The 26899-nt window shown below is 44.3% G+C and overlaps 1 protein-coding gene across 4 annotated transcripts in view; it reads left to right on the top strand.

Annotated features, from left to right (window-relative positions):
* LOC119403119 (protein virilizer homolog) overlaps nt 1-26899 on the top strand; it is a 288697-nt gene that overhangs the window by 240322 nt on the left and 21476 nt on the right. For all 4 annotated transcript variants that reach the window (XM_049418016.1, XM_049418020.1, XM_049418012.1 and 1 more), the window contains 4 exons: nt 2906-2953; nt 5531-5627; nt 15398-15552; nt 23926-24044. In XM_049418016.1, coding sequence (XP_049273973.1) covers nt 2906-2953; nt 5531-5627; nt 15398-15552; nt 23926-24044 — 419 coding nt within the window. The remainder of the gene's footprint in view (nt 1-2905; nt 2954-5530; nt 5628-15397; nt 15553-23925; nt 24045-26899) is intronic.

The following is a 26899-nucleotide window of genomic DNA, read 5'->3' as shown; positions in this document are numbered from 1 at the left end:
TTCGCACCCTTTTTGTTCATGGTGTATGCCATTGGCATATCGAAGAACACCGAGGTCTGGTCGGCGTTTGCAATTTGCCCCAGTTAATACTAGCCCTTTTTCTGCCGTTTGTCCATCACGTAGCACTGAAACTTGACAAGCTTCTCCTCAAAGTCAGCGGGCAGCTTTTTACACACGGAGGTCCGTCGTCTCAGGCTGAACCCTTCATTTCATGAAGCGCATTGCCCAGCCCCTGCTTGCTGTAAAGTTGGCTCATGAGACATCCTTCACGCTGGCAACTTCCCTGGCTTTTGCCTGGATAACCTCTGTCGTCACGGGCATTCCCGCTTCCCTTCGAGCCTTGATAAAATTGGCGACAACTTCTTCCACCTCATGGTGTCTGCCCGTTTTTGGTCCATTGAATGCCATGCGGGTTGCTGCACAGCTAAACAGTACAGTCCTTTGTTTGCGCCATCGTCGCACATTCTTTTCGTGTATGCCGAACTCGTGCTGTGCTTGCATGTCTGAAGTTTTCTCCACGTGCAAAACAACCTTTTACTTAAAGGCCACACTGTAGTGGCACCGCTTGGCTGGTGCCATCGCGCAGGTGTTTCTCGAGCACATGGTTAAGGCGGAACTTTTCCAAAACTCTACCAACCTGACTGCACAGAGCGATCACTTCCAGAAAACTGCCAAATCCGTGCCCGCGCCACCATGCTACATGAGAGGGAGAGGAGGAGGTGTCAAAGTGCATGGCAATTGCCAGTGCTGTAATCACATGACACGAACGCCGGTGTGAAAGCTCGCCGGCTCGACGACCCTCAATGCATGAACGTGGGACTGCGAGATTTCGGAACAGTGGACTATACGAAGCAGATGACGTGGTTCGCCTGTGTAGCAGTGGGGGCCACTCGTCCCCCGCTGAGTCTGAGCGACCACGTCACCGTGCAGCTACCGTAGAACGTCACGAAAATGAGCCTCGGGCACGCATGCAGAACCGCCTGCACACGGCAGCCTGAGATCGGCGCATGGCGAGCAGTCATGTTGCTAGCGTGGCCGGGCCTTTACTTATGTGGCTGCGGTCAAATCATGGTACCTCATGACAACCAGCGCAAATGGAACACAGACGAGAAAAAAAAACGACGACACAGGCGCTGATACGACGACACAGGCGTTGTGTCGTCGTACCTTTTTCTCGTCCGTGTTCAGTTTGCGATGTCCGTTATGAGTATTTTCCAACTCGCCCAACTCGCTACCCTATTACATGGTACCTGAACGTAAGCCGACAACCCCACTTTAGCACATCGTTTTTTCGAAAAAAACGTCAGTTTAGATTCAAGTAAATATGGTATTCAGTGTTCTAAAACAGGCCAATATTTTAAATTATGCCAACCTGGGAAAGGTAGAAAGAACATCCTGCTGCTGAGAACCAAACCTACAACCCCTTAAAGTTTTAATGGAGTAGCATTAAAGAGCCCTTGTCTCAGAAATGTGATGTTGGTGTCAGTGTCGGCGGCGTTGATTGTGAGCTAAAAATCGGCTTTACCCATGACCGGAAAATTCCTATGCACGCAAAGAATAGAAATCGGGGTTTGAGCAGGAATCGAACCTAGGTATTCTGCTTGGCAGTCAAAGGGCACATTAAGTTAGTATGCTTCGAACTCCAAATGAGCAAGCCCGAGTGCACTCGAGGGCAACGCCTTCGGAGCTTAACTTAACGGCGATTTCCACTTACTGCTTTTGGGGGTACGAACGCGTCACATGGCGATAACGTTATCATGCTTCCGCATCCGCTATCGTACTTCGCACGCCTTTTGAAGTAGCGCCACTGCTAAACCAACTCCTGCAGTTCTTGCAGGAGATGGCGAGCTCGTAGAACTTGATGTTCTTGTTGCTCTCACAGGTACCCTATTGCAAAATAACACGAGAACCCCCAGAAGTGCAAACACGTAGCATTGGGAAGTCGTCGCACTGTGACTATTCGGGAATAGGTTACGTACCTGTGCGTCTGGCAAGTAATGACCGGGCTGTCATTATCAGTTTGTGCAACCTCGAACCGCGCCAACGTGCATAGTTTGCGATCGTGCCTGAGAACACAGCTGGCTATGCGGTGGTAGGAATGAGTGGGGAAGGAGAATGGATTTCATCAGTGGAGAGAGTCGGAAACATGTCATTTTTCCGGAAGCTGTAGCAGACGCGAGCTCTCGTGCACCATCTCAGGGTTGGAGCGCGTATAGCACGCTCCGTAATCATTCACTGGAAGTTGCTTTTTAGCCGTTAAGTTTAGAAGAGTGCACTCCGCCAGCTAGAGAGCGCTCGAGCTCCTTAACGCGTCCAAATGCTCTACCTCAGAGCCACGCCAGTGCTTGAAACTTCTTTGAAAAAAGACCCTATAGAAGTGTCATGTCGGGCAAGGAGCCGAGCACAGATGTAATATTGCATGGCAGAAGCATAGATTTGCATAAGTCATCACTCCACGTGAATGGCATATTGACTGGGTGGTTGAAAGCTGCCAACCCACTACAGAGGGCTGAGCTATAATTCATCTTCATCATCAGACACAGCTTCAACAAAATGTACAGCTACATAGGTGCACGTATTGCTTTATAGATGTGTAGTGGGTACTTTGCAACTGTACTTGAGGGTGATGCTCTAGGAGAGTTTACAATGGCCAATGTCAAGTGCACAGATGTTCCTTCCCTCACAGGACAGCTGAGGTGTTCACTGAGAAGTGAAGCATGGCAAGCAAATGTAAAAGCGGTGAGGATGGGGCCTGATAACACTATCGCGTTGCACTCTTAAAGGCAATGCTTAAGCGTCCTCCCAAGTTTTTTTTTCCTCTGCCTTACAAGTAGAGCTAGAGTAGTGATTGTTTTCAGATCATGAAAATTAATTCGTCATCTTGTTTGTTTTTTTTTTTTTTCAGGAAGATTATCAGGAAGCATTTAAGAAGTCACCAGAAATTGGAGACTCGGTAAGAGCAGCACCTAATTCATTTATTTCCTTTGTGCTCCAAGAACTGAATGCAGTGAAATCTCGATATCATAAGCTTCTGCAGGCCATGTCAAATTGTTTTCTATTTTGAAAGTTCGCTATAGTGAAAGTCGAGAAATTAACCAGAATTACATTCTAGTGACGCAGACTTCCTACCTTTTCAGCGTTAAGTCTTTGAACTTACTTCTCACAAAAGTGCGCATGTGATTAGACAATTGGCTACAACTTCTATTCCAGGCAAAATGATGATCGCTAGATTAATTGATGCTGTGCATAAGTTGTACATTTTATGCAAGGTGATGTCCACTGTCGAAAGTTCAGCACTAGTGAGAGCTTTGGTAAAAAGTTCAGCTGCATTTCATGGCTACGACTGTGCACAACAAAGCGGTTTGGTTGTGCTTGCATCACAGTTGATGGTGCCATGATGGTGCCATGAATTTTGTTCTTTGTGTAAAGTTACTGCAAGAAAAATGTAAAGTGGCAACAACAAAACATTATTAATGATAACAGACAATAACGCCGTTACACGTTAACGGCGTTATTGTCTGTTAGTTCTCATTAATATTGTCTAACAAAGGAAAACGAGCCCTTAAGAGTCATCTCCTTTCCTTCAACAACAAAACATTGTGCCTTTTGAGTGTAAGCAGTTGGTTCTTAGAGACACAGGCAAATATTAAGTTAATATACTATTCGAAAAAGCTCGGTAGTGCTGGTTTCATGCTAAATAATGCTTAATTTAAGGGAAAATTACATATGGTGGGTTGTACTCTGCATGAAAACTGCTCACAGAAACGACGTACGCAGGTTTAGTGCAGAATGCAACGCTTTCAAAGAACACTGTGAAAAGATCGACTACCGTATGAGCTTCAACGATGCCAGTGTGACGAACCCTGAAGCTAATCACATGAGAAGGTTTTACTTAGAATTATGACACATACAGACCATGCCTGGAAACCTCAGTCGGTCCTCGGAAACGCTTCCAAGTGTATTTGTGCGCAGTCTTCAAAGGCACTGGCAAAAAGGGCAACACAAAGGCCTGGGCCACAACAGTGGAAACGACAACACACGATCACAACACACGATCACTTAAGAATGTGATCTCTGGTATCTTTCACTACAGTCCACCTGCCTTGGTGGTCAAGTGTTTATGGTGCTCAACTGCTGACCATATCTCATAAAATGGAATCAGCTCACGCAAGACAGGGTAAATTGGAGTTTATGTGGAGATCGTTTGGAGAGACTATCCTGCAGTGGGCATAAAGATAGGCTGACGATGATGACATTGAGGCTATAACGAGTCAACGTGGGATGTCAGAGAAGTTCATTAATCTGAAAAGTTCGCTAATATGGTTTGCAAAGTAACATATTACTGTACAATATTTTTGCACATTTGAATGGGGAGTGCCAAAAAACTTTTTTTTATTGTTTATCTGTACCACTTGACTATTCTTTTGGCAATAGGTGGGGATTATGACCATGTAAGCCAAAGATAATACAGATGACCACTGTACATTGCCGAAGAACCCATAGAAAAAAAAATGTGGTCGTGTCAATGTATTATTGAATCGTGACTTGAATTGCTGCACATGGGCAATCATACCATGAGTTCATGGCTAGATTCCCTAATCTCATTTTAAAGCTTTTGTGTTTCTTCAAAAAAGAAATGAAAATGGACTGCCATTGTAGTAGAAGCTGGTTAATCAAGAAAATTGAGTACACTCTTGCTGTAATGTACAAGTCATGATGCGGCAAGCCCTATCCTGCAGAAAGCACTGCCAAGGTGATGGTGGATGAGGTGAGCTAAGAGTGTCAATGGCATCTTACCAAAACAAAAGTGGGTAATGAGCATTGCTTGAAAAGAAACCAGAAAAAGGGCGATGGGTTTGCTGCGTGGCTGTGGTTTTCTGAAAGTCTGTAGCCAGAGTGCTTAGGGCAGTAGGGCCAAGATGCTGCTTGATTTGTCAAGTATGTCATTTGCTATTCCATCATGCTGTGTGCATTTGCTTTCCTATGACCTTTGCACTCATGGGCGTTCCACCCTGTGAGTATGGCCAAGTCATGCTATCTGTTATAAATATTTGAAGCAGCCTTAAACTTGGGCATTGGGCACGCACCCGTTGGTCAACGGAAAGAAACGCATAAGGCCATGCCTACTACTGCACTTACAGACAGCAATAACAACTCAGCCCAGAGCTGCTGTGCTGCCCTGTCGATGTGCCTCGATATGAGAAAACGAAAGCTAGTGCTAACAAAGGGTCTCTAAGATGTGTCGTTAGTTCTGAAAACTTGTCATGTTGAACATTAAAAAACTATCAAATAAATGGTGTACGAACTGAACACAAATATTTAATGCATTATGCAATTCACATCTCAGATTTCAAATACTATTCTCTTTTTCGTTGAAAAGTTGCATGTACAGAGCACAAGCACAGTGGTACATTTGCTGTGTGTCGAAAGTTTTTAATGCACTTCTTTTCCTGCCTTTTCTTTCCTGTTTCTTCTTTATTTCTTATTCCTATTGACCCTTTTTCTTGTCTAATGTATGATTAATTTTCAGCAATTTCCTGTGAACAAGAAAGCCCTTGAGAGTCTGATTAATGGCCTGCAGGACCAAATGAATTTGCTTGAAAAGGCGGCTGCAACTCCTGAGAAAGGCGAGTTATTTCTTTTAGTCTGCTTTCTGTCTGTGATTGCATTTTGTATGTAAAGGACCAAAAATAATGGGATAATTTTCACAAAACAGCTTTTAGGAACATTAAGACAAAATAAAAGGCCTAAATAAATAAAGGACTCTGTCCACTTGATCTGTCATCTTGTATATACCAGTGCCAAACATTACTACTCAGCATATCACAATGAGCCAACGGTTCCTCTTGAAATATTGCTTCTTTCCAGCAACTTTGTTAAATTCTTGGCATTGATTATTCTTTAACTTTTAGGTACCACATGACAAAGCATATGAGAGAAGGCACGGTGTGATTACTTTTAAATTAGAGGAGCATTGCCTTTGCCTCTGGGGAGTCGCAGCGTCCAGCATGCGATACTTATTTTAATTCTTAGCAGGCAATACCGTTGAAGCTATACAAGTAATGTTATATGCAGGGTCTTTTTTTTTAAGACTATACATTATAGATTTTTAATAAAACCCCTATGACAGTCAAGCTCCTGTCGTTTTTGCATACGAACGCTATGTCAAGGGGGAAATACTTTACGGCACCTAAAATGACACTGAAGTGACTAATTACCAAAATCTCATTCATTAGCTTTTTAACTACAGTCGAACCCGTTTATAACGAACTCGAAAGTGTCGCAAAAAGTGGTCGTTATATCAGTAGTTCGTTGTATATGGACTCGCCCTTAAAAACGTGCGCTTAGCGGCCAAGGCGTTTGTTTTTCTTTGTGCACTTTTATCAAAGTGCTAACAACTTCTTCGGTGACAAGCTAAGCCTTTTCGCGTTGTGAAGCGACACCCGCTGCGTGCCCACGAGTGAATGAACCGCCTTTGCAATGAGCTGACACTGTTTCACCGAAGCGCGGTACCGCGACATGGAGCCGATCATCCCTGGCTAGTTGCGTGCAGCGCGTCGCCTACTCGAGTCGCGGAGTCACTGCCGGGCCGCTTGCTGTATGCCGTATGCGCGCGTTTGTACGTTCTTCGTGCATGCTTCACTCCGGACCGTGCACGGGTGCGGCGACTAGCCTCTTCATTCAAAGCGGCGAAAACAAGCATTTTCCAAGCAACGCGCTCTACGTCTCCGCGATGCTCTCGCGGCCCTGCACAACGATGCGCGGCGTACTTCAGCTGTCACCTAGTCAAACACGCAGTATACGCTCGCTGTCAGTACGTCGACGTTTCTCGGTGCCCACGCCGCTCAACAACAGCGAGCTACTTACGTTTCTACAAAGCGTCGCGCACTTTTAAAGCGGTCTCGTACGATGCGGCGGCGGCGAACTTGCGAACGGGAGCGTGGCTAAGCATGGCGCGCTCGTACCGCCGTCAATCCGCAATGTACGGCGTACGCCACACGCGCAGCCGAGCAGATATCTACAGATGACTGTGATATAAGGTTGTCGACTATAAGTCTTAACTGCACGTTCATCGACGGCCGCCACCTTGCCTTCGCTCTTTTCTGATGCTTATCCGCGAAGGCATCGCCGCAATCGCGAGGAAGTCGTAATCACCGATCGACCGGTCTCTGCTGTTACCGAAAAGACGGACGACTTTTCGCGGCACATTGTGGCGTCGGCGAATTTAGGGACGCAGTGAACCTTTTTGCGATGGAAAGTTATCGCGGTTATCACTTCTTGCATTTACGCCTTCTTGCGTTCCAAGGCATTGTTTGGTTCATCGCAGGCGGTCGTAGCTGCAGAGAACGGCGTCAGGAAAGGTTACCGTGCGAAAGCTGACCGTAAGGCTTCATGCTGCCTACTATTTTTTTTCCCTCACTGCCATTCTACCACTGAAGAAACGCATGGAAAGTGAGCGACCTCGCTCGCAGCGTCTGAAATCTGCGTGCGGTGCTCGCCGATCTGGGTATCTTAGTCGCGAGTAAACTGGAGCGGGGCACGCGCGAGCGCGCTCCCCTGTCACGCTTTAGAAGGCATGTTTTAACTTTTTTTTCACTTCGTATGCGCCATATTTTTACCGCGACCGTGTCCGAGGTGTTCGTTGTAAAAGTAGGAGGCTTTGAAAAATGTTCGCTATATCTCAACGCAGCTTCAATGGTTAGCATTGGAAAATCGTAAGTGCACCCAAATATGGTCGTTATAACCGATAGATCGTTATATGTGGGATCGTTATAAGTGGGTTCGACTGTATTAAATTTATGGCAGTTATTTATGTTAGAAAGTTGTAGACCGTGACAATTTATGTCATACAGTACCTATTCTTTAGAAATCACTATGAATTTTAATGGCGATATCGCAACTCACCGCATCCAGTGTGCAGAAAACGTGGCCACTTTGTTACATCAGACCGAAACTTCCCGTGACAAGGAAGCGGCAAAATTTGAATAAAGGCATGTTGTGGCTGTATCTTGTCAAGGTGAACGGCAAGTCATCTCCTTTGCATCAGCGCGTCGCCTTACCTTTGCATGTGATGTTTGGTGCTTATCTGTTTCTTTTGGGCTGTGTACAAGGAAACCGAAATATCCACTTCAGGGGCAGCCACTACGGTGGCTGCCTCGGCAGACAGGCAAAAGAATTTTTTGTGCCTTTTTGTAATTTAAGAAAGAAACAGATAAGCACATCACATCGCATGAATAGAATAAGTGGTATACTGGTGTATTCAGGCTATTTGTTGTTTTTTCTAACCAGATTCTGCTTCGACATGCCTTAATTCAAATTCATTTAATTCCTTGTCAAAGGAAGTTCCGGTCTGATGTTACAGAGTGGTGACGTTTCCTGCGCACTGGGCACGGTCAGTTTAGATATTAGATATCGCCATTCAAATTTGATCATTGCTATCTCAAATTACGTGCAACTCTTGTAATATCTGAAAAATGGGTGTGCTGAAAATTGTCACAGACTGTAAATTTCTGATATGAACAACTGCCCTAAAGTCAATAGTTAAAGAGTTAATTACCAAGTTTCTGTTAGTCACTTCACTGTCATTTTAGCTGCAGCGAAGTATTTCTGACTCAATGTGGAGTTCACATGTGAAAACAGCAGGAGCCTGACTGTCATAGGATTTTCATAAAAAAGCTGTATTGTCGTAAAAAAAAACACCCCGTAGACTCCGTACATTCTGCACAACAATTATTTTTTGAACTGCCGTGCTTTCTATGAAATATATACTTTATATATTACAAATACAGTTGCAGCCCGACCTAACGAAGTGATGATGCTCCAATTATTTCGTTAAATATGGGAGTTCATAAAATCAAGCAAGGGATTTTCCGGCTCTTCAAAATCTAAAATTGTAACATAGTGACAACCAAAAGCTACAAGGCCATTGTTCTTGCCACCAATCTACTCCTGCGCGCAAGTGAGAAGTCCACAAGGGCGGCCCTGACATGAAGTATCTCATGTCCCCCGAACATAGGGGCACCATGTCCAGGCAATTCAGGCTAGAAAGACGGTCATGTGAAGCAATGATCGGCGAACAACGTGTGGAGACGCGGGAAATGAACAGAGTCATTGCGCGAGCAGGCCAAGCCAGAAAGTGGCAAGGAGACGATTAGCGCCATGAAATCACGAAACGAACCACTGCCACTCATAGCGCCATCCGGTACGTATGAGCACTACTGACTGGGCGCGGCGTGCAGCCTCGTCAAACTAAAGCTATTGCCGTGAGTAGGGCGCCTAGACATTTTGAAGCGATAGCATTAGAGCACATGCCCGAAGAAACACCCGCCTCTGCAAAATTGGAAGGAAATCACTGCTTTTTTACTCAGTTATTTCGTGAAAACTTCATTAAATTGGGTTCAGTGTAGAGCTGTGCGAATAGCAAAATTTTGGGTGCAAAGCGAATTCAAATATTGAAGTGTGAGTGCGAATCGAATCGAATATTTTTTTAATATTTCTAGAATATTTTTCGAATACTTCGAAGCGAAATTGCAGTTAGAAAGGATTCCTAAGCATATTCTTATGAGATAGCAACATGAAAGTGTTTCTTTTCACTAGGTTGATGAAGCACTGGAGGGGTGGTGTTTCATAGTTTTCTTATCAAGAATGAGGCAATGTAGAGGCCGAATTGTATTTATGTACATGATTTGGTGCAACCAAAGTGTTGCTGACAACACTTTACATGTGATAGGCAAAGATGCCATTTCCTCAGCCTCTCCTCCTCTTTCAACTTCTGTGGAAGCCCAACTGATGCGGCGGACAAGGGTGTGCTCCCTTCAATTCCGAAGTTCGAAATCTGCCTCGTAGACGCCGATATATAAGAACATCTGAAATTTTGGATGCTAAAAAGCTTCGGCTTCCAATTTTTCCTGCCCAAATTTCAGGTCCAAAACAGCATTAATTGAGCCCCCACCTCTGCCACATCTTTCATCTCCATGTTGACACCAGCGTTTTCTTGAGTTAGTACATTTGAGACCGTAACAGAGCTTGAAAGGCAGCTTTGCCGCATTACCGGGGTGTAATGAGGTGAAGCATACTGAATATCCAGGGACCACTTCCAATTGGACGTTGTGTCTTGACAAAGTTCGACCTTAACGGAGCTTGAAAGGCAGCTTTGCCGCAATACGAGAGTGTAATGAGGTGAAGCATATTAAAAATCTGAAGGGGGCACTTTCAGTCTGACGTTAACTGTATTTGTTTTTGGGAAGTTCTAATAGTTCGAATAGTAAAATTCCAGTGCGAATCGAATCGAATAGCAAACCCTATTCGAAAAATATTCGAAATTTCGAATATTCGCACACCCCTAGTTCAGTGGCCAAGCTAGTTAACTCTTTCGTTACCACGCCTATTAAAATCGATCACCGGTGATCGACGAAAAAAGCTGCTGATTTCGACGCGTTAAAAATTTTTCCCATGCATGCTGCAGCATCTCGCGTTTAGTTCTGGGACTGCTCTTCTACAATCCGTTTAAATTTTCCCGCTCTGACGACGTTGCGCTTTTTGACGGAGTTTTCCGCGAATGAATGCGCATGTGTTACTGGAAAAGGGGGCGTGGATGCCACACACGGAAAAAAAAAAGCTCATGTTTGTGCTCCGTTATTATCAACATTTTGGTATCAAACAATTCCTAAGAAGTCAATTATCAAATTGTGTCGTCAGTTTTGCATGGTAATAAATTTTGGCTGTGATAATTACATGGAAACGACACCTGCTACTCACTAGCGAGCTTTGCTTCCGAGTTTGCGCAATATTATTCAAATACAGCTCGTTTTTGAAGGTCCGTCGCGTCTCTAACTTGTTGATCTGGCCTTTTTAGCCAGTTTGCAGCAGTTTTGGTTTCGTTTCTCTTTATCTACGCGAGAGGGGCGCATCGGGCGTTAGCGTCGGCGCGCGCGGCAATCTCTCGGCCGCTCCCATGGCGTCGTCAACCCGCGGGGCTGCGTCGCGCGAAAAACGTTCCGCTCGAAAGCGTGCTCAACCTGCTCACGAATTTATTGAAGTTGAGTCGAGCTATGAGTCCGAAAACGACACCAGCTCATCTTCAAGCGCTGACAGCGACGATGCTTCGAGCCAGCCCGGGCCATCCTCAGCTGTGTACCGGCAAGTTTCGTTTTCGGCCTTGAGCGGTCTGGTCCGTCGGAAGCGCTTATCTGCCGATCTCGGTGCGCGACCTTTGAGATGTCCTGGTTATCTGCAGGATACGCACAGCGCTTGGACAGGATGTGCTGCCGCCGGCAGCCAGAAAGCTTCAATTTTCACCAAGAAGGCCGCCCGGCGCGCATCTCGGCCCGGCACATCGGAGCAGCGCAAAACGTTTCACGACGGCGCGCGATTTTTTTTTCCTGTTTTCAGAGAAACTCAGAGAAACTCTAATTTTGACCAGCTATCCTTCCGGTTGGAGCTCGCTCAACAGCTTCTCGAGGTGGATGCGGATGATGTTCCACGAGTGGAGCCTCCGCTAAAAAAAGTGCAGCACCACCCCAAAAGGATGCCGAAAAGGAAAAACTGCCGCAAGTGCTATGAGGAACGCAAAGTTGGAAAAAAAAAACCAAAAAAAACGAACGTTCTTTGCGAAACCTGTGGCGTCCACCTCTGCTTCACGAAAACCAGAAACTGTTTCACCGCATGGCACGAGTGGTGAAGCAGTTATCGGTCTGCAGTATTTTTGATCTGTGTGAAAAATGGCTTTATGCAGATTGTTTATTTTTCTTTTAGAATATTCCTAGATCATTTCCCTTCAAAATGTATATTTTGAATTTTGTTTGTTCGTAATATTTTTGTAGATATTGTGGTTTGTTTGTACTGTTTTTCTCAAGTTCCTGCAAAATTGGTAGATTTCAGATTTTTTGTAAGTTTTGTAACATCTTTTTTGTTTTTAAACTTGTGTTCTCTATAAAGAGCAATTCATTATGCACAATTTGGTGTGCTGCAATGTTACCTAGAGCATTATTTATACTAGCAATAAATTTCTTTCTCAGACCTATAAAAAATGGCCATTTTCATGCGGTAACGAAAGAGTTAATTCGGGTTGATGATAACACTGAGCCCTACAAGTATTTGCTGGGGAATCGAAATTTCTTCGTTGGATCGGGAACTTCATAAAATCGGGTTTTGTAAGATCGAGTTTTAACTGTACAACTCGTGGACATAAGGTCATGTCGAAACGTATTATTTCTGCACCTCTGCATTTCCGCGCTGTGATTGTAAACAAACTGTATACGATGAAACTGTGCTCTATTTGGCATGCATTCTCAAGTGGTCACCTTAAAAGGCGATGTAATTGTTTTCTTTCTTTTCGCTCTGTCTTCTCTCTATCTTTTTCTTTTTTCCCTTCTTCCCACGTTCAAGAAATTCTAGCGCGACACTAGCCGTTATAGTCTTGACAGATGTATGATAAACAAAAAGAAAAAAGAAAAGAAAGAAAGAAGCACAATGGTTGTGTTTCTTGTGCTTCATCAACAGGAAGTGTGCAAACACATTTAAAAGAACATACGGTACTCAAGGCCATGATGCACACTTATGTAGCTTCTTGCACCTGTGTAGCTTCCAGCATGCTCACAGTGGCAAAAGGAGAGAAAGTGCTCGGAGCCTGTGACAAATCTCTGTAACACCACTTATGCTTCATGATTAGAAAAATTTTGCGGCAAGAGATCCCTGAGGCAATAAGCTCATGTAGTGAGATCATTCTATGGTTACTTGAAAAAATGTTACAGGGCCCCTTTAAGGCAACTGTCCACAGTATGGTTAGTTTTTCTTGAACGTTCATATCCCTAAGTCACTAGTTTTGTTTTAGGCCAGGTGTACAGTACTCATGGATTGAAATAGGACATTTTAGGGTTAAGTAATGAGCATGTTTTCGTTTAAAAATTTGATGTCGCATTTGAATTCGTGAGTACTGTTCATACGCCTAAAAGTCTGGTTGATTAATTAATCAATTGAAAGTTTCTGATTAGCCTGGCTAGAATTTTTAATTATGCCCCAGTGCCAGTTCAAGACCGTTACTGCCATTATTCTCAATTCAGCCTTAGTGCTATCATCATAAAGCTGTGTAGATGCGGAGAGCAAGCATAGATAACGTTAGGTCTTTATTAGGGGTGTATGAATATTCGAAAATTTCGAATATCGAATCGAATAGCGTTCTATTTGATTCGGTACTCCAATGGAATAGCGCATATTTGAAATACCGAATAGTTTTCAAATAATTTTCTAATATTGAGCACCGACGGGAAAACCCCAAAGGAACAAAAACGTTCAAACAGCGAAGGGTCATCAGTAGGCTTGTGCGAATATTCGAGCACTTCGAATATTCGAACAAATAATACAGTATTCGAATTCGCTTCGATCTGAATTTAAATTATTGAAAATTTCGAAGTATTCGAAATGAACGAATAGGTGTATATAGGTCCGCTTATAACCCCCCTGTGAAGGTAGTTTCACTGCAGTGGAGGGGTGCTATGCCGTGAATACACCTTTCCAGGAAAGTCCGCACTGTCCGTTTGTATTCCCTCCTGTAAAGGTAGTTTCACTGCAGTGGAGGTTGCTGTACCGTGAACACACCTTTCCAGGAAAAATCTGCACTGCCACGAAGCCCTACATTCAGGTTAAATGAACATATTCCCTCACATCGATTCATCATTTTTTAAGTTTAAAAACTTGTTATGCCGGCTTATATATAGTATAGTAAATTTTAAAATGTAACATATTTTACAGGTTATCATTTGCATTCTACCGAAAGCCAAATCCTGCTACTATTAAAAGTTGCTTCCACTTCCTTTGAACCAAAAAGAATGACATTTGCACATGCCTTGTTACAATTTAAAAAAAACGTGCAGGTTGGTTGGTTCGTGACAAACACCCTATGCTCATTTTTCTTTATAATATGTGATATATACTATTCGAATTCGATTCGAAATTATTCGACCAAAATCACTATTCGCTTCGAACCTAAAATTTACTATTCGCACAAGCCTAGTCATCAGTTCTTGTCTTTTTGTTGTAATAACTGAAGGAAGGGACTATGGCTGCCCTCAGCTTCAGAAGTGTAATTTTTGCATATGCATGAATAACAGCAGAGCCAGGTGTTGTGTCAGTGTAAATTGTTCTTGTATTCAGCACTGATAGTTAGCTGCTTTTTGTGCGAAGGCACATGTTGTGGTAAGTTGTTTATCTTTTCATCACACATTTAGCTATATGTGTGGTGCTTGGTTCAACATACTTAAATTTTTATGTATCAGTTTTATTTAGAAGCTATAGACAAAGTAGCACCTTGAATACAGTAGTCACTCCTGTATTTCAACCTACTGTTACAAAATACCTCACAGGCTCTAGTCACTGCATTAGGCGAGCTTACCTCAGTTTTCATAATTGTGGTATTTTTTGTTGATTAAAAGTACTCGTAATGTTCCTTGGTTAAGGTTGTGAATATTTGTTTTCAATAATATAATAATATCTGGGGTTTTATGTCCCAAAACCATGATATGGTTATGAGGGACACGTAGTGGAGGGCTTCGGAGATTTCGACCATCTAGTGTTTTTTAACGTGTATTGACATCGCACAGTACACAGGCCTGTACCATTTCACCTCCCCCGAAATGCGACCACCGCGGCCGGGAGCGAACCCGCGACCTTCAGGTCAGCAGCCAAGCACCATAACCACTGATCCCCTGTGGTGGACAATATTTGTTTCAAATAAAATTTTGTGGAATTGCAGGGCTCTATCGAAAATGGTGTCCCTACTATTCGAAAACTATTCGAATAGTACTCGAGTCGTATTCGTATTCGACTCTCATTTGATTTGTTTCAAAAATTCAGTATTCGCACACCCCTAACCTTCACTTTTCAGTGGCTAGAGAGACATTTATCTCATGCACAGTGGCCATTGCATGCAAAACTAGCTGTACAGTGTCGTCCACTCTTAGGGTGAACACGGATCAGCATGGCCGCGCTCTGCGCATCGAAACGAAACGGCGCAGACGCTTGGGAACGTGCTCCTCTTGCTGTACTACAGGGAAGCGATCGCGGGCGTGCCAGCACCGGCGTTGGCTGGATGCACTGGCGCTCCGCAGAGCGCGGCCACGCTGAGCCGTGTTCACCCTAAGAGTGGACGGCACTGTACATAGGAGCCATTGATTAAAATTTTGAACATTTGTGTCGTGCAGTGATAAAAGCGTTCTCGTTGTGATGGCAACCTCTATTCCTGAAAGACAGTCTTTATTGTAATTTATTATGTGCTTTTTCCTTGTTTTTTTGTGATATACTGTTGTGGCACTGAAGAGCATAGCATATTCTTGTTTATGGAGAAATTATGCAAGAATGGCTTTTAATTATTATTCTTCTTTTTTTCTCATTTTGGCTACAGAGATTGCTGAACCTGTGCTACCTACCCAGGATGGGTTGTCTGCTCAGTTTGCCTCCAGAATTGTTTACGTGCTCGCAGAAGTCGATGAACGTCGTCTCAACCCAACATACTGGCTTTCTGCTGCTATTGAAGACACAGAGCAAGAGCCACAACAGGTATTTTTTTCCCTTTCTTCATTTATTTCTGGGGGGGAAATGACAACATTGTTTTGCTCAAAGCTTTGGGAAGATGTGCCACTGTTGACTGAATAACAAACTTAGTATGTAATGGGGAATACCCAAATGGCCAGTATCATACAGCGATGCCTTTTCTTGCTTTTTGCACTAAACCAGTAATCAGAGCGACAGCCTGCCCATATTATTGACAGGATCAGCTGGCCATGAGTGGTGGGTGATAAGACTAGCATATAATAATGCATAATGCATTGCTACAAAATACTGGTCCAGGAGAGGTGGACTAAACAACGTCTGCATGTGTCTTGCCCTATCAAAGGCATTAAATCGCTTAGCTGCAGAGAGTGTACATCACTTTGTCGGTTAATGCAACTGGTAGTGAACTGACATGTGAAGGCCTTATGTAATGCTTAACAAATGCTTCATAGATTTTCCGAGCGTAGTTGTGTAAACATTCATTTACACAATGGCCTGTCTGCCCCACGTGCATATTAGCCGCCACATGACGTAGGAATCGTAGGTCTTGCAGTGGGTGCATTCTGTTGCAAATCTCCCTTTGCAGGTCAGTTTCTCAGAGCTAGTGACATTCATTTGCCAGCGTAGAGAAACCAGTTTTACGCACTCAGAGTAAACCACTCTCACATGTGCAAGCAAGGCAGTCTTCTACACTTTGCTGGAGATGCTGTGCAAGTTGGGGCTCAGACATTGCCACTGTCTGGCTGAGCTTTCTTCCTTGATATACAGTCGAACCCACTTATAACGATCCCACATATAACGATCTATCATAACGACCATATTTCGGTACACACGATTTTCCAATGCTAACCATTGAAGCTGCGTCCACATATAGCGAACATTTTTCAAAGCCTTCTACTTTTACAACAGACACTTCAGACACGGTCGCGGTAAAAATATGGCGCATAAGAAGCGAAAAAAGTTAAAACAGGCCTTCTAAAGCGTGAGAGGGGCGCGCGCTCGCGTGCTCCGCTACAGTTTACTCGCGACTAAGATATCCCTGATCAGCGAGCGCCCCAAGCAGATTTCGGACGCTGCGAGCGAGGTCGCTCACTGTCCAGCCGTTTTTTCAGTGGCAGAATGGCAGTGAGGAAAAAAAGAATAGGATGCAGCATAAAGCCTTGCGGTCAGCTTTCGCACGGTAACCTTTCCTGACGCCTTTTCCTGCAGCTACGACCGCCTACGATGAACCAAACAATACCTTGGAACGCTAGAAGGCATAAATGCAAGAAGTGATAACCGCGATAACTTTCCATCGCATAAAGGTTTGCGTCCCTAAACTCGTCGATGCCACAATGTGCCGCAAAAGGTCGTCCGTCTTTTCGGTAACGGCAGAGACCAGCCGATCGGTGATAACGACTTCCGCGCCATTGAGGCGATGCCTTCGCGGATAAGCATCAGAAAAGAGCGAAAGCGAGATGGCGCCGTCGATGAGCGTGCAGTTATGACTTATAGCCGACAAGCTTACACAGTCATTTGTAGATATCAGCTCAGCTGCGCGTGTGGCGTACGCTGTACACTGTACGGATTGACAGTGGTACGAGCGCGCTATGCTGCCCGTTTGGATGTTCGCTGCCGCCGCGTCGTGCAAGACCGCTTTAAAGTGCGCGTAGCTTTGTAGAAACGAGAGTAACTCGCTGTTGTTGAGCGGCGCGGGCACCAAGAAACGTCGATGCACTGACAGCGAGCGTATACTACGTGTTTGACTAGGTGACAACCGCGAATCGTCGTGCAGGGCAGCGAGAGCATCATGGAGATGTAGAGTGCGCGTTGCTTGCGAAATGCTTGTTTTCGCCGTGTTGAACGAACAGGCTACTCGCCGCACCCGTGCACGGTCCGGAGTGAAGCAGCACGAAGAACATACAAACGCGCGCATACGGCATACAGCAAGCGGCCCGGCAGTGACTGTGAGCCGAGTAGGCGACGCACTGCACGCAACTAGCCAGGGATGTTCGGCGCCATGTGGCGGTACTGCGCTTCGGTGAAACGTTGTCAGTTCATTGCAAAGGCGGGGTTAATTCACTTGTGAACACGCAGGGGGCGTCGCTTCACGACGCGAAAAGGCTTAGCCTGTCACCACAGGGGTTAGCACTTTAATAAAAGTGCACAGAAAAAAAAACGGCTTGGCCGCTAAGCGCTCATTTTTAAGAGCGAGTCCATATACAACGAACTACTGATATAACGACCACTTTTCACGACACTTTCGAGTTCGTTATAAACGGGTTCGACTGTACAGGTTTCCTCTAGAATTACTTCCACCTGTCTGCACAGGAATTACTACGAAAAACCTACCATTGTCAATGCTGTATTCACTTGCATAATGGTCACACCCCTGGCAGTGATGGCATGAGCTTAGTAGGTGACATGCTGCACACAACTAGTAAAGATCGGCTCCTCATGACAGCAAATGCTGTGTTTCAATGAAGAAGGGGAGATCTTTGTACAGTAGCACATCGTTTATGTGCACACATACATCGGGGAAATCCGGACCAGTCGGCCACTTTCCTGCTACGGCCTTTTGCGTTCCATGTTGCTTGTATCGGTGGCGCTCATCACGAGACGCAAATTTTCAATTGGTGGTGCGCACGCGGTTAAGCAAGGTTCCCGGCAGGTACCAAACATATTCACAAGAGCCTGTGTGAGCACCGAAATGCCTGGTAAGTGTTGTAGCAGGCTTTTAGAGCTGTATTGGACGTGGCTGCGGCAATTTGACCACTTGAGTGAAGTGAGGAAGTATGAATTGTTTTTTCGACTGCCCGAATTTTATAACGATCTTGCGGCCCCTAGGGAGTCCGAAAAATCGGACATTGACTGTATGTACTAACATCTGCCTGTGAATAGCTGTCATCGCACCCCTATGGACAATAAATCAGTAAGTATCAGTCATGGGCACGTTACCAGTAAAAAGTAACAGTGTTACAGTTACAGTTACCTAAGCAAAAAAAAGTAACTCTGTTACAGTTACAGTTACTGTGAAAAAGGAACGTCATTACTTTTTGGTTACTGTATAAAATAAGTAATAGATCACAAAATAAACGATAGAATTTGTTTAATAGAAAACATACGAAGGCATGCGAGTAGTCAAAATGGCGCGTGGCAAAACGCTTGACGAAGGAAACCTAAAAGGGGGGCCAACACAAGCAATCATTGTGTACGCCTTATTTTGTCGCATCAATAAACGTCCTAGGATACTGTAACTGGAAAACGTGTTTGATGCACTGGAACGACAGCAGTATCCTAGGACGCTTATTAACGTTACCCAGAAATGCATGCGAAGAGGAACAGGGAGTTCATCACAAGTGAAAGCGACGTCCATTGTGTGTATTCCCTATGTTTAAGGTGTATCAAATTCTGTTCGGAGAGCTCTGCATTCACTGGGTATACAAACCGTTTTTAAGCCCCGTTATACCTTGGAACATGTGTTCACGAAACCCTGACCACACACCTGCGGACGATCAGAGCGCGGTTATATACATGTACAATGCGGGGATTGCAACGCGTCTTACATCGGCGAAACAGGCAGGAAAAACGGGATGTTGCTAAACCAATTCTAAGACGGGGCTTGTTGAACACTGCTGGACAACAGCGCATAGGTTTGACCTAAACATTGGGACGCGCTGGCTCGTGAACGAAGGCGGGGCGAAGAAAACTCCTGGAATCGAGGTTCATTTGCCGCAACGCATCGGCTTGCAACAGCCTGAGGATGCCATGTGCATAGTAGGCGAAACGTCCATGTCATTTTGTTAATAATTGTTGTGTCAAGTCAGAGTAAACCTTTTACATTCAGTTCCAAAGAGGTTTTAAAAAATTGCTTCGTTAGTTCTCTGTATTGTTGGCTCTCAGCCGTTTCACGTGCTGCTGATTTCTTGCCGCCTGTCAAACACGATTAGCTCGGAGCCATGCTTGAAGGAGACTATGCGGCCTAATGCTTCACCAGTACACCAAGAACATACCGAGAAGCTGAAGTGACAAAAGGGATATAAATATATGCCGAAAAAAAAACAGACGTGAACTTAGCAAGCTGTTCAGTTGCAACAGGATTGATTTAGCTTACAAGTAAACTTGAACTTGCGTTAAAGACCAACCTCCGACCTTGGGGAGCTCTATTGTGGAAAGTTGAATGGTGGAGAGGATAAAGAAGGTAGTTCGAATAAGTGGAAAGTGTTTAACATCGGCCTTTAACGAGTGCAGCTGTAGGATAATCTTTTTAATAAAAAACGGTAAAATAAAACACAGTAACTGTAACGGTATTTCCCGTTACAGTTACTGTGTAAAAAAGTTACAGTTACAAGTTGCTGAAAGGAGTAACTAGTTACCGGTAACTAGTTACTTCCCAAGACTGGTAAGTATCAAGCGTTCACCCATTGAGAGATCAGAAACCAGATAGACATAAGTCTGCGAGAGCAACAAGTGTAAACTGCCTGCGAGATGAAACCAAAACTTACTGCTGCGCAGATGTGTGAGCATTGGCTGAGACACTGGCCTAAACAACCCTTGGAGTGAAAACTAAAGGTCAGCAATGCAAGGAAGAAATTACTTCCAACCCTGCAGAGTGACAGCACTTGCTGGGCAAAATATCGTAAAAAAATTGGCACATTTTTCAACTGCACACGGCGTCGTATATTTATATCATTGACCCTCAAAGGGTTAGTATTAGTACTACCTATCTGGTTATTCATGCTCGTCACTTCCACATGGCAACAAAAACAACAACAACAAATGAGGTGCTGATGCAATACATGCACGGTGCAGAAGATGGAACTATGCTTCGTGAATGTGCAATATGATGCGTTAGGGTGTCCACACACTCTCTATATCTTTCTCTGTCTGGGGATGAGGAGGAGAGCATTCTTGCAGCATTTTCTGTGTAAAAATGGCAGCCAACTAAGCATGAAGGTTCGGTGCCACAGATTAACACCACTCTGGCCAGCATGGTGGAAGAATAAGGGATGTGTGAACTACGTGGAGGAACTGTAGAAAGAGTGTTACGAATGTTTGCTATTGTTTCCAGCTCTCAGTGGTAGATGGCGTTGATTCTTCAAGGCGTGTCTTATACATTGAGCTAATTGGAAAATTCAAGAACTTAGTCGTCTTGCGCGCACTTTTGCAACAGTGTGTCAAGCTGAGTATTGTATAATGGGGGAACATGTTTTGTCTCCCTCTGTAATACGGGGTACAAATTGTACTAGGAAAATTTATTGTTTTTTGCACCAAATAAAAAGACTACGATCATCTGGTGTGATTGAAACCTGCAAATACACGTGCATATGGTGTGCGCATGGTTGTACAATTTGTACAATGACCAAAATGTGAAATCTTTTTCTTCTTACATCGATATTCCGCAACTTCTAATGCCTTTCAAGAAAATTTTGGTGGAACCATCTGGGCTGTATTTTATGTGATAATATGTTGCATAAATATTCATCCGTGTTCTTTCGGAAGCTTGCACCAGTGATGAACGCAACACTTGCACTGCGTAAAGTTATTTTGCTGTTTTACCTTGTCAATAAAGTTTTCATCTTTTGCATATTCTGCAGCTATTGTGTACGCACACTCGGTGTACCTGCAAAGACTTATCTCTCTACTCATGTACATCTGCAGTGTACTCGAGCATAGGCACCACTAATAAGATCACACAGTTTAGAGGTCTTCCAAACAAATAATCTAAGTTGAATTCTAATGGCATTGATACCACTTCCATTACCATGAATTTGGCAGGAGTACAGAAAATGCGTGAGTGGGCTAAATTTATTGCTACACATTTGCAACATAACCATGGCACATTCCTCCTACTGGAACCACATGAGTATTCCATATTCAGTAAGTGTGATGTGAAAACTGCCAGCGAAAATGAGAACACAACTCGAGTGATGATGTTCAGGCACTCTTTTACAGTTAAAGGAGATGTGACACAATTCCGTGTAACACATTGTAACTCATAAAGTGGACGAGGGGATGACCGCCGCTATAGCTCAGTTGGTAGAGCATCGAACGCATTATTTGAAGGTCGCAGGTTCGGTCCCTGCCAGCGGCAAGTTATCTTTCTTCACATTTACATCGTAATTACCACGAAATAACATCCCCTATACTTTCCTTAAAGTAACAAAAACCGGTATGTCGCGCAGCCTCGCGGAAGAGCCTTGAAGCTTGATTATGAAGTAGGTCACTTTACTGTACGTAGTCTGATGCTGTCATGCGTGCCATAATTATTCCTCAAAGTTAGAGTATGTATATTATTATTCAGCCCCACTCAATTCTGTGTTGCTTACGAGGTAAAGGAGCTGCTCGGTGAGAAGCGGTGCTGCTGTCACGGCCGCCAGTGGCCATGTCGAGCCACGGCGCGAAGTGCACGCATGCGCAGTAACTCACCGCACTCAAACACTAACTGCTCTCGCGCTCACTGTTTGCAGCATATGTTGTCTCGTGTGTATATGACTCCGTATTCGCTGCAGATGGAAAAATTCTGATTACAAATGTTTTGGGGCGTTTTCCACGTTGCCATTCCGTGATTAGACACTCTGACCGGTGAGCTTTCCGTTGCGCTCAAGAAAATAGGTACCATGAAAATTGGTTGTCGGCCCCTTTAATAAAAAGAAATCCAATCCTGCCTGCATTTTATACACTTGCTGGGCAAGAAGTCGGAATTGCCAATCCTTGCCTAAGGGTGTCATTGGAGGGGCCATAACTATTAGCGAAACGAAATTATGCAGTATGTTTTCAATGATTGTGAAAGCTGATGTGGAGGAGAATAAGTGGACAAAGTTTAAGAAATATAAAAAATGTTGTTAAAAAAGGTTGTCGGTTATAAGGCATAATGGCACGTTCATCGACGGCCGCCACCTCGCCTTCGCTCTTTTCTGATGCTTATCCGCGAAGGCATCGCCGCAATCGCGTGGAAGTCGTAATCACCGATCGACCAGTCTCTGCCGTTACCGAAAAGACGGACGATCTTTTGCGGCACATTGTGGCGTCGACAAATTTAGAGACGCAAACCTTTATGCGATGGAAAGTTATCGCGGTTATCACTTCTTGCATTTATGCCTTCTTGCGTTCCAAGGCATTGTTTGGTTCATCGCAGGCGGTCGTAGCTGCAGAGAATGGCGTCGGGAAAGGTTACTGTGCGAAAGCTGACCGCAAGGCTTCATGCTGCCTACTTTTTTTTTTCCCTCACTGCCATTCTACCACTGAAGAAACGCCTGGAAAGTGAGCGACGTCGCTCGCAGCGTCGGAAATCTGCGTGCGGTGCTTGCGAATCTGGGTATCGTAGTCGCAAGTAAACTGGAGCGGGGCACGCGCGATCGCGCGCCCCTGTCACGCTTTAGAAGGCATGTTTTAACTTTTTTTCGCTTCGTATGCACATATTTTTACCGCGACCGTGTCTGAAGTGTTCGTTGTAAAAGTAGGAGGCTTTGAAAAATGTTCGCTACATCTGGACGCATCTTCAGTGGTTAACATAGGAAAATCGTAAGTGCACCCAAATATGTTCGTTATAACTGATAGGTCGTTATATGTGAGATCGTTATAAGTGGGTTACATACTTACGCAACAAGCCGGCGAGACCCCAATACATGGCCCCCAACACCCTGCGGCTTCTGTCACAGCAAGCGTACTGCATTAGCGAGTCGTCTATTGTGTTTGGTGGCCAATTCACACACCTCTTTTATTCTTCCACCGTGCTCGCTAGTCTATCGCCTTCGAGGTTTTTAACATGTTGCAAACCATGGCCAGAAAAGGTACTAGAAAAGTTGGAGCTTTGCTTTGGCAGCTGCTCTATAAAACGGTGCGCAGTTTTGAAGATGTATTCGCAATAACCATGTGTAACTCAACCATGTGACCCCTGGCAACTGCAGAAGTTTTGTTCATTGTCTCTGTCTTTTTTTGCAGCAGCAGGGAAACGTCTTTATATTGAAATCACAAAAACGAACATGCTTCGTTACACCATGTAACTACAGACGGGACACAGCAAGCCCAATGCCCACTAAGGTTATGTGGATATGACGTTATAGAGAGTTCATTACTTGATTATATTGAGAATTTTGTTATATTGAAGTTCATTATATCAAGGTTTAACTGTACATCACATCGCCACTACAACCTGTTCAACATTTATGCAATATATAACTGCTTACCGCATTGCTCGAAGATCTGTGGTGCTGATAAGTTATTTCAGGCTCACCACTAATGAATATGTAATACCCTCTTTACGGGATCTTTAGGACATCTACAGCATGGTAAACTAATACAGCTTGTGTGCCTTGCTTCTTGTGCTTCCTGTGCTTCTTGCTATAGCTTGCTTTAAACAGATCCATTTTAGCATTGCTTGTATTGATTGCTTGACAGGTCGAGGTTGACCTGGTCTCTATGATGGAGCGCACACTGCCTGAGTTCAACCTGAACAGCGAGTTGGATAAGCTGGTCCTTCCTGGGGATGAAAGGGTCGATAGCACCAAGTCACCCCTGTGAGTAATACTTGAAGCTGTCCTATAATCTGAAGCAGTTATGGTGAAAAGCAGGTAAAAAAACTCTAGGACTGTGTCTTTGAGAAGAATACAGTAAAACCTCATTAATTTGCAGTCACTGGGCCACAAGAAATCTTCAAATTAAGGGGGTTTTTGAATTAACAGTAGAAATGAAAAAATGGGATCGAGGTAACTCTTGATAACTGAAAGTAGTCAGAGATGCTGCTTCGCCATATTCAGTAGTTTGTGGCTCCAAGGGTCACATTTTTCAGCAATACCTAATCCTGATTTTGTTGCAAACCCAGTGAAACGGCGGCCTTACAGAGCCACCGGGCAATGCCAGATAACAATGTTGATGGTTGACAGGTGAACCCCAGCCCTGTTGCTGCCAGTGCAAAAAAAAGAAGGAGAGAGACAAAAAAAGGAAGAAAGAAAAGAGCAGTCATACGCCTCCCGTACAGCAAAGATGTGCTTCACTGCAATACAGCAGTTGCACTTGAGCAGCATGTCACGTAGTCCTTACAGCGTCAGTGCGACATGATGTAACCATTTGGCCATTCTTTCTGTAAAAAAGAAAAAATGTAATAAAGGCCGGTGTGGCAAAATACGCGATGTCCAGAGAGTCCAGAATAGCTTTTCTCGACTTCGATATCATGGAAAGCAACCTCTATGATATCTTGAAACAAGCAGTACAGTGCAAGCAGCAATATCCTTTTTCTCCCCATTTGAGATCACTTCCACGATACTAGCCCTGTAAGCAACATCTGTTTCCTGAACGATTGCACTCGCTTGAAAGGGAAGTGAGAGCTTGTTGCATTTAGTGCTGACACCTCTGTGGCTACTCATGCTTGTCACAATTGACTCATTGGGACAATGAACTCAGTGAAACGAGTGCTGACGCAAGGCACACAGAGCATGAAATACGGAACTGTGCCAGTTGCAGGGTGTTCACTGCTCAATACGATAACAGTGCACTAGGGCATTCGCATGCATTCTTGCCACCTCCCCCCCCTTCGTATGTGAGAAGAAGAGCATTCGTGTTCCACCTTTCCTCCATACCCCTGCCGGAGAAGACACTGCTTTGCTTCAGAGCTTGCTCTCTGTCGCGCAGCTTGTGGTTTTAAAAATGTGCTCACAGAAACGAGTGTTCCACGCTGGCCGCCTTGGCTACGAGTGGTGCTGGCTAACACTCTCAGGGATTACTTGCAAAAAAATACCCAAGGAAGTAAACAGGGAAGCGCCTTTCATCGTAGCTAAATTGGCTGAGTAAGGGGCACGTAATTCGAAGGTTGTGGGTTCTGTTCTCACCAACAGAAAGGGTGATTTTTCGTCCACTTTAATTCATTTCAATTTACCTCATATTTACTACACTACAGTTAAGCAAATAATTGATGTGTACTATGGTTCCCTGGCCTAAATGTCTGTTGGATTCATTTGATAATGTGTAACTGTGTAACCTGACCATTTCATCATTCATCACTCACCACTGGCACCAGCAAAAGTTTAAATTAATTGCTTCGGTATTCTTTGTAGCAGCAGTGAAAATTTGTTACATTGAAGTTGCGGATAAACATGCTGTGTTTATTTTGGTTAAGAATACATGGTGAACTGGACATGAAGTTAAAAAAAGTCTAATACTTCATTATACAGTGGAACCCCGCTGTTACGTTCCTCACTGCTGCGTTTTCCCGGCTGTTACGTCGTTTTCCGCCGGTCCCGGCATAGCTCCCATAGGATACAATGTATTGGGAACCCCGCTGTTGCGTCGTAACTGTCGGACCGTTCCCCTATGATACGTCGCGAAGTGCGCTCGAAGCCGACCGAGTGACTACCAAAGAGAGTGGCCATGGTGCATTTTCACGCAGTTTGGCCTGGTTTGCCGGTAATATTAGCCGCATGAGAGGCGCAAGCAACAGAATCTTTCAATTGATGCAAACAAAAGCATGGCCTTCGAGATTCAAATTGCAAAGATGGCGTCTATGACGTAACTGCTCGCGAAAGCAAGGCCTTCGAGATTGGCATTTACTATTGACAAAAGCATAGCCTCCGAGATTTGTATTGCACAAACATGGCGTCTATGACGTAATTGCTCGCAAAAGCAAGGCCTTCGAGATTGGCATTCACTTCTGCCATCGCGTTGGCGTAGATTCATCATCATTGTTATTTGTCGGAGGACGGGAGGAGTTCGAGCTGGTTGGAGCTCGCATGGTCGTGTGTGCGGTTCGCGGTCGGACTCGCCGCGCCGGTCGTGATTGCGTGTGCTTAGTTCTTTCATGCCTACAGCTGTTGGTGTTAAAAAAATCACATACGTTGATTACATTTCTGTGGATAAGGCCGTCCCCCGGACGTCGTTCTAGTAGAACCAACCATGTCAAATGTATTAGGCCAATAATTTCCCGTTGTAACACATTGAAATGCTCTTTTTTTCCCTCAACAATAGAACTATGGAATTCACTTCCAACTGATATTGTTTGTTCGCAATCTGTGGCTGCTTTTGTATCGGCACTCGAGTTGCACCTTGAGTCGTTATCGCAACCATGACTACGATGTGTAGCATGTTATCAAACCTACCGCATACTCAGTATCTACGCGTTTTCTGTCCTTGTACTGTAGCTGCAGCTTTTCTTTTTCTTTTTTTTATGCTCATTTTTTTGCACGTGCTGTTGAGTGTTTGCGATGACATGTTATTGAGTGTATACGCGTGCGCGAATATGGCTCACTGCGTCGCTTATTTGTCAATTTTGTATAACGTGGCTTTTAATTAGGTGCCCAATGTGGATGCTGACTTCTTTTATTTTTTATTTTATTTTTATTATTTTTTGACAGAGCTTGTCTATTGTATTTAGTTGTTCCTG

The sequence above is a fragment of the Rhipicephalus sanguineus genome, chromosome 1 (assembly GCF_013339695.2).
Source record: "Rhipicephalus sanguineus isolate Rsan-2018 chromosome 1, BIME_Rsan_1.4, whole genome shotgun sequence".
Lineage (NCBI taxonomy): Eukaryota > Metazoa > Arthropoda > Arachnida > Ixodida > Ixodidae > Rhipicephalus > Rhipicephalus sanguineus.
Note: the sequence above shows the minus strand (reverse complement) of the source record. Positions and strands in the feature narration are given on the sequence as shown.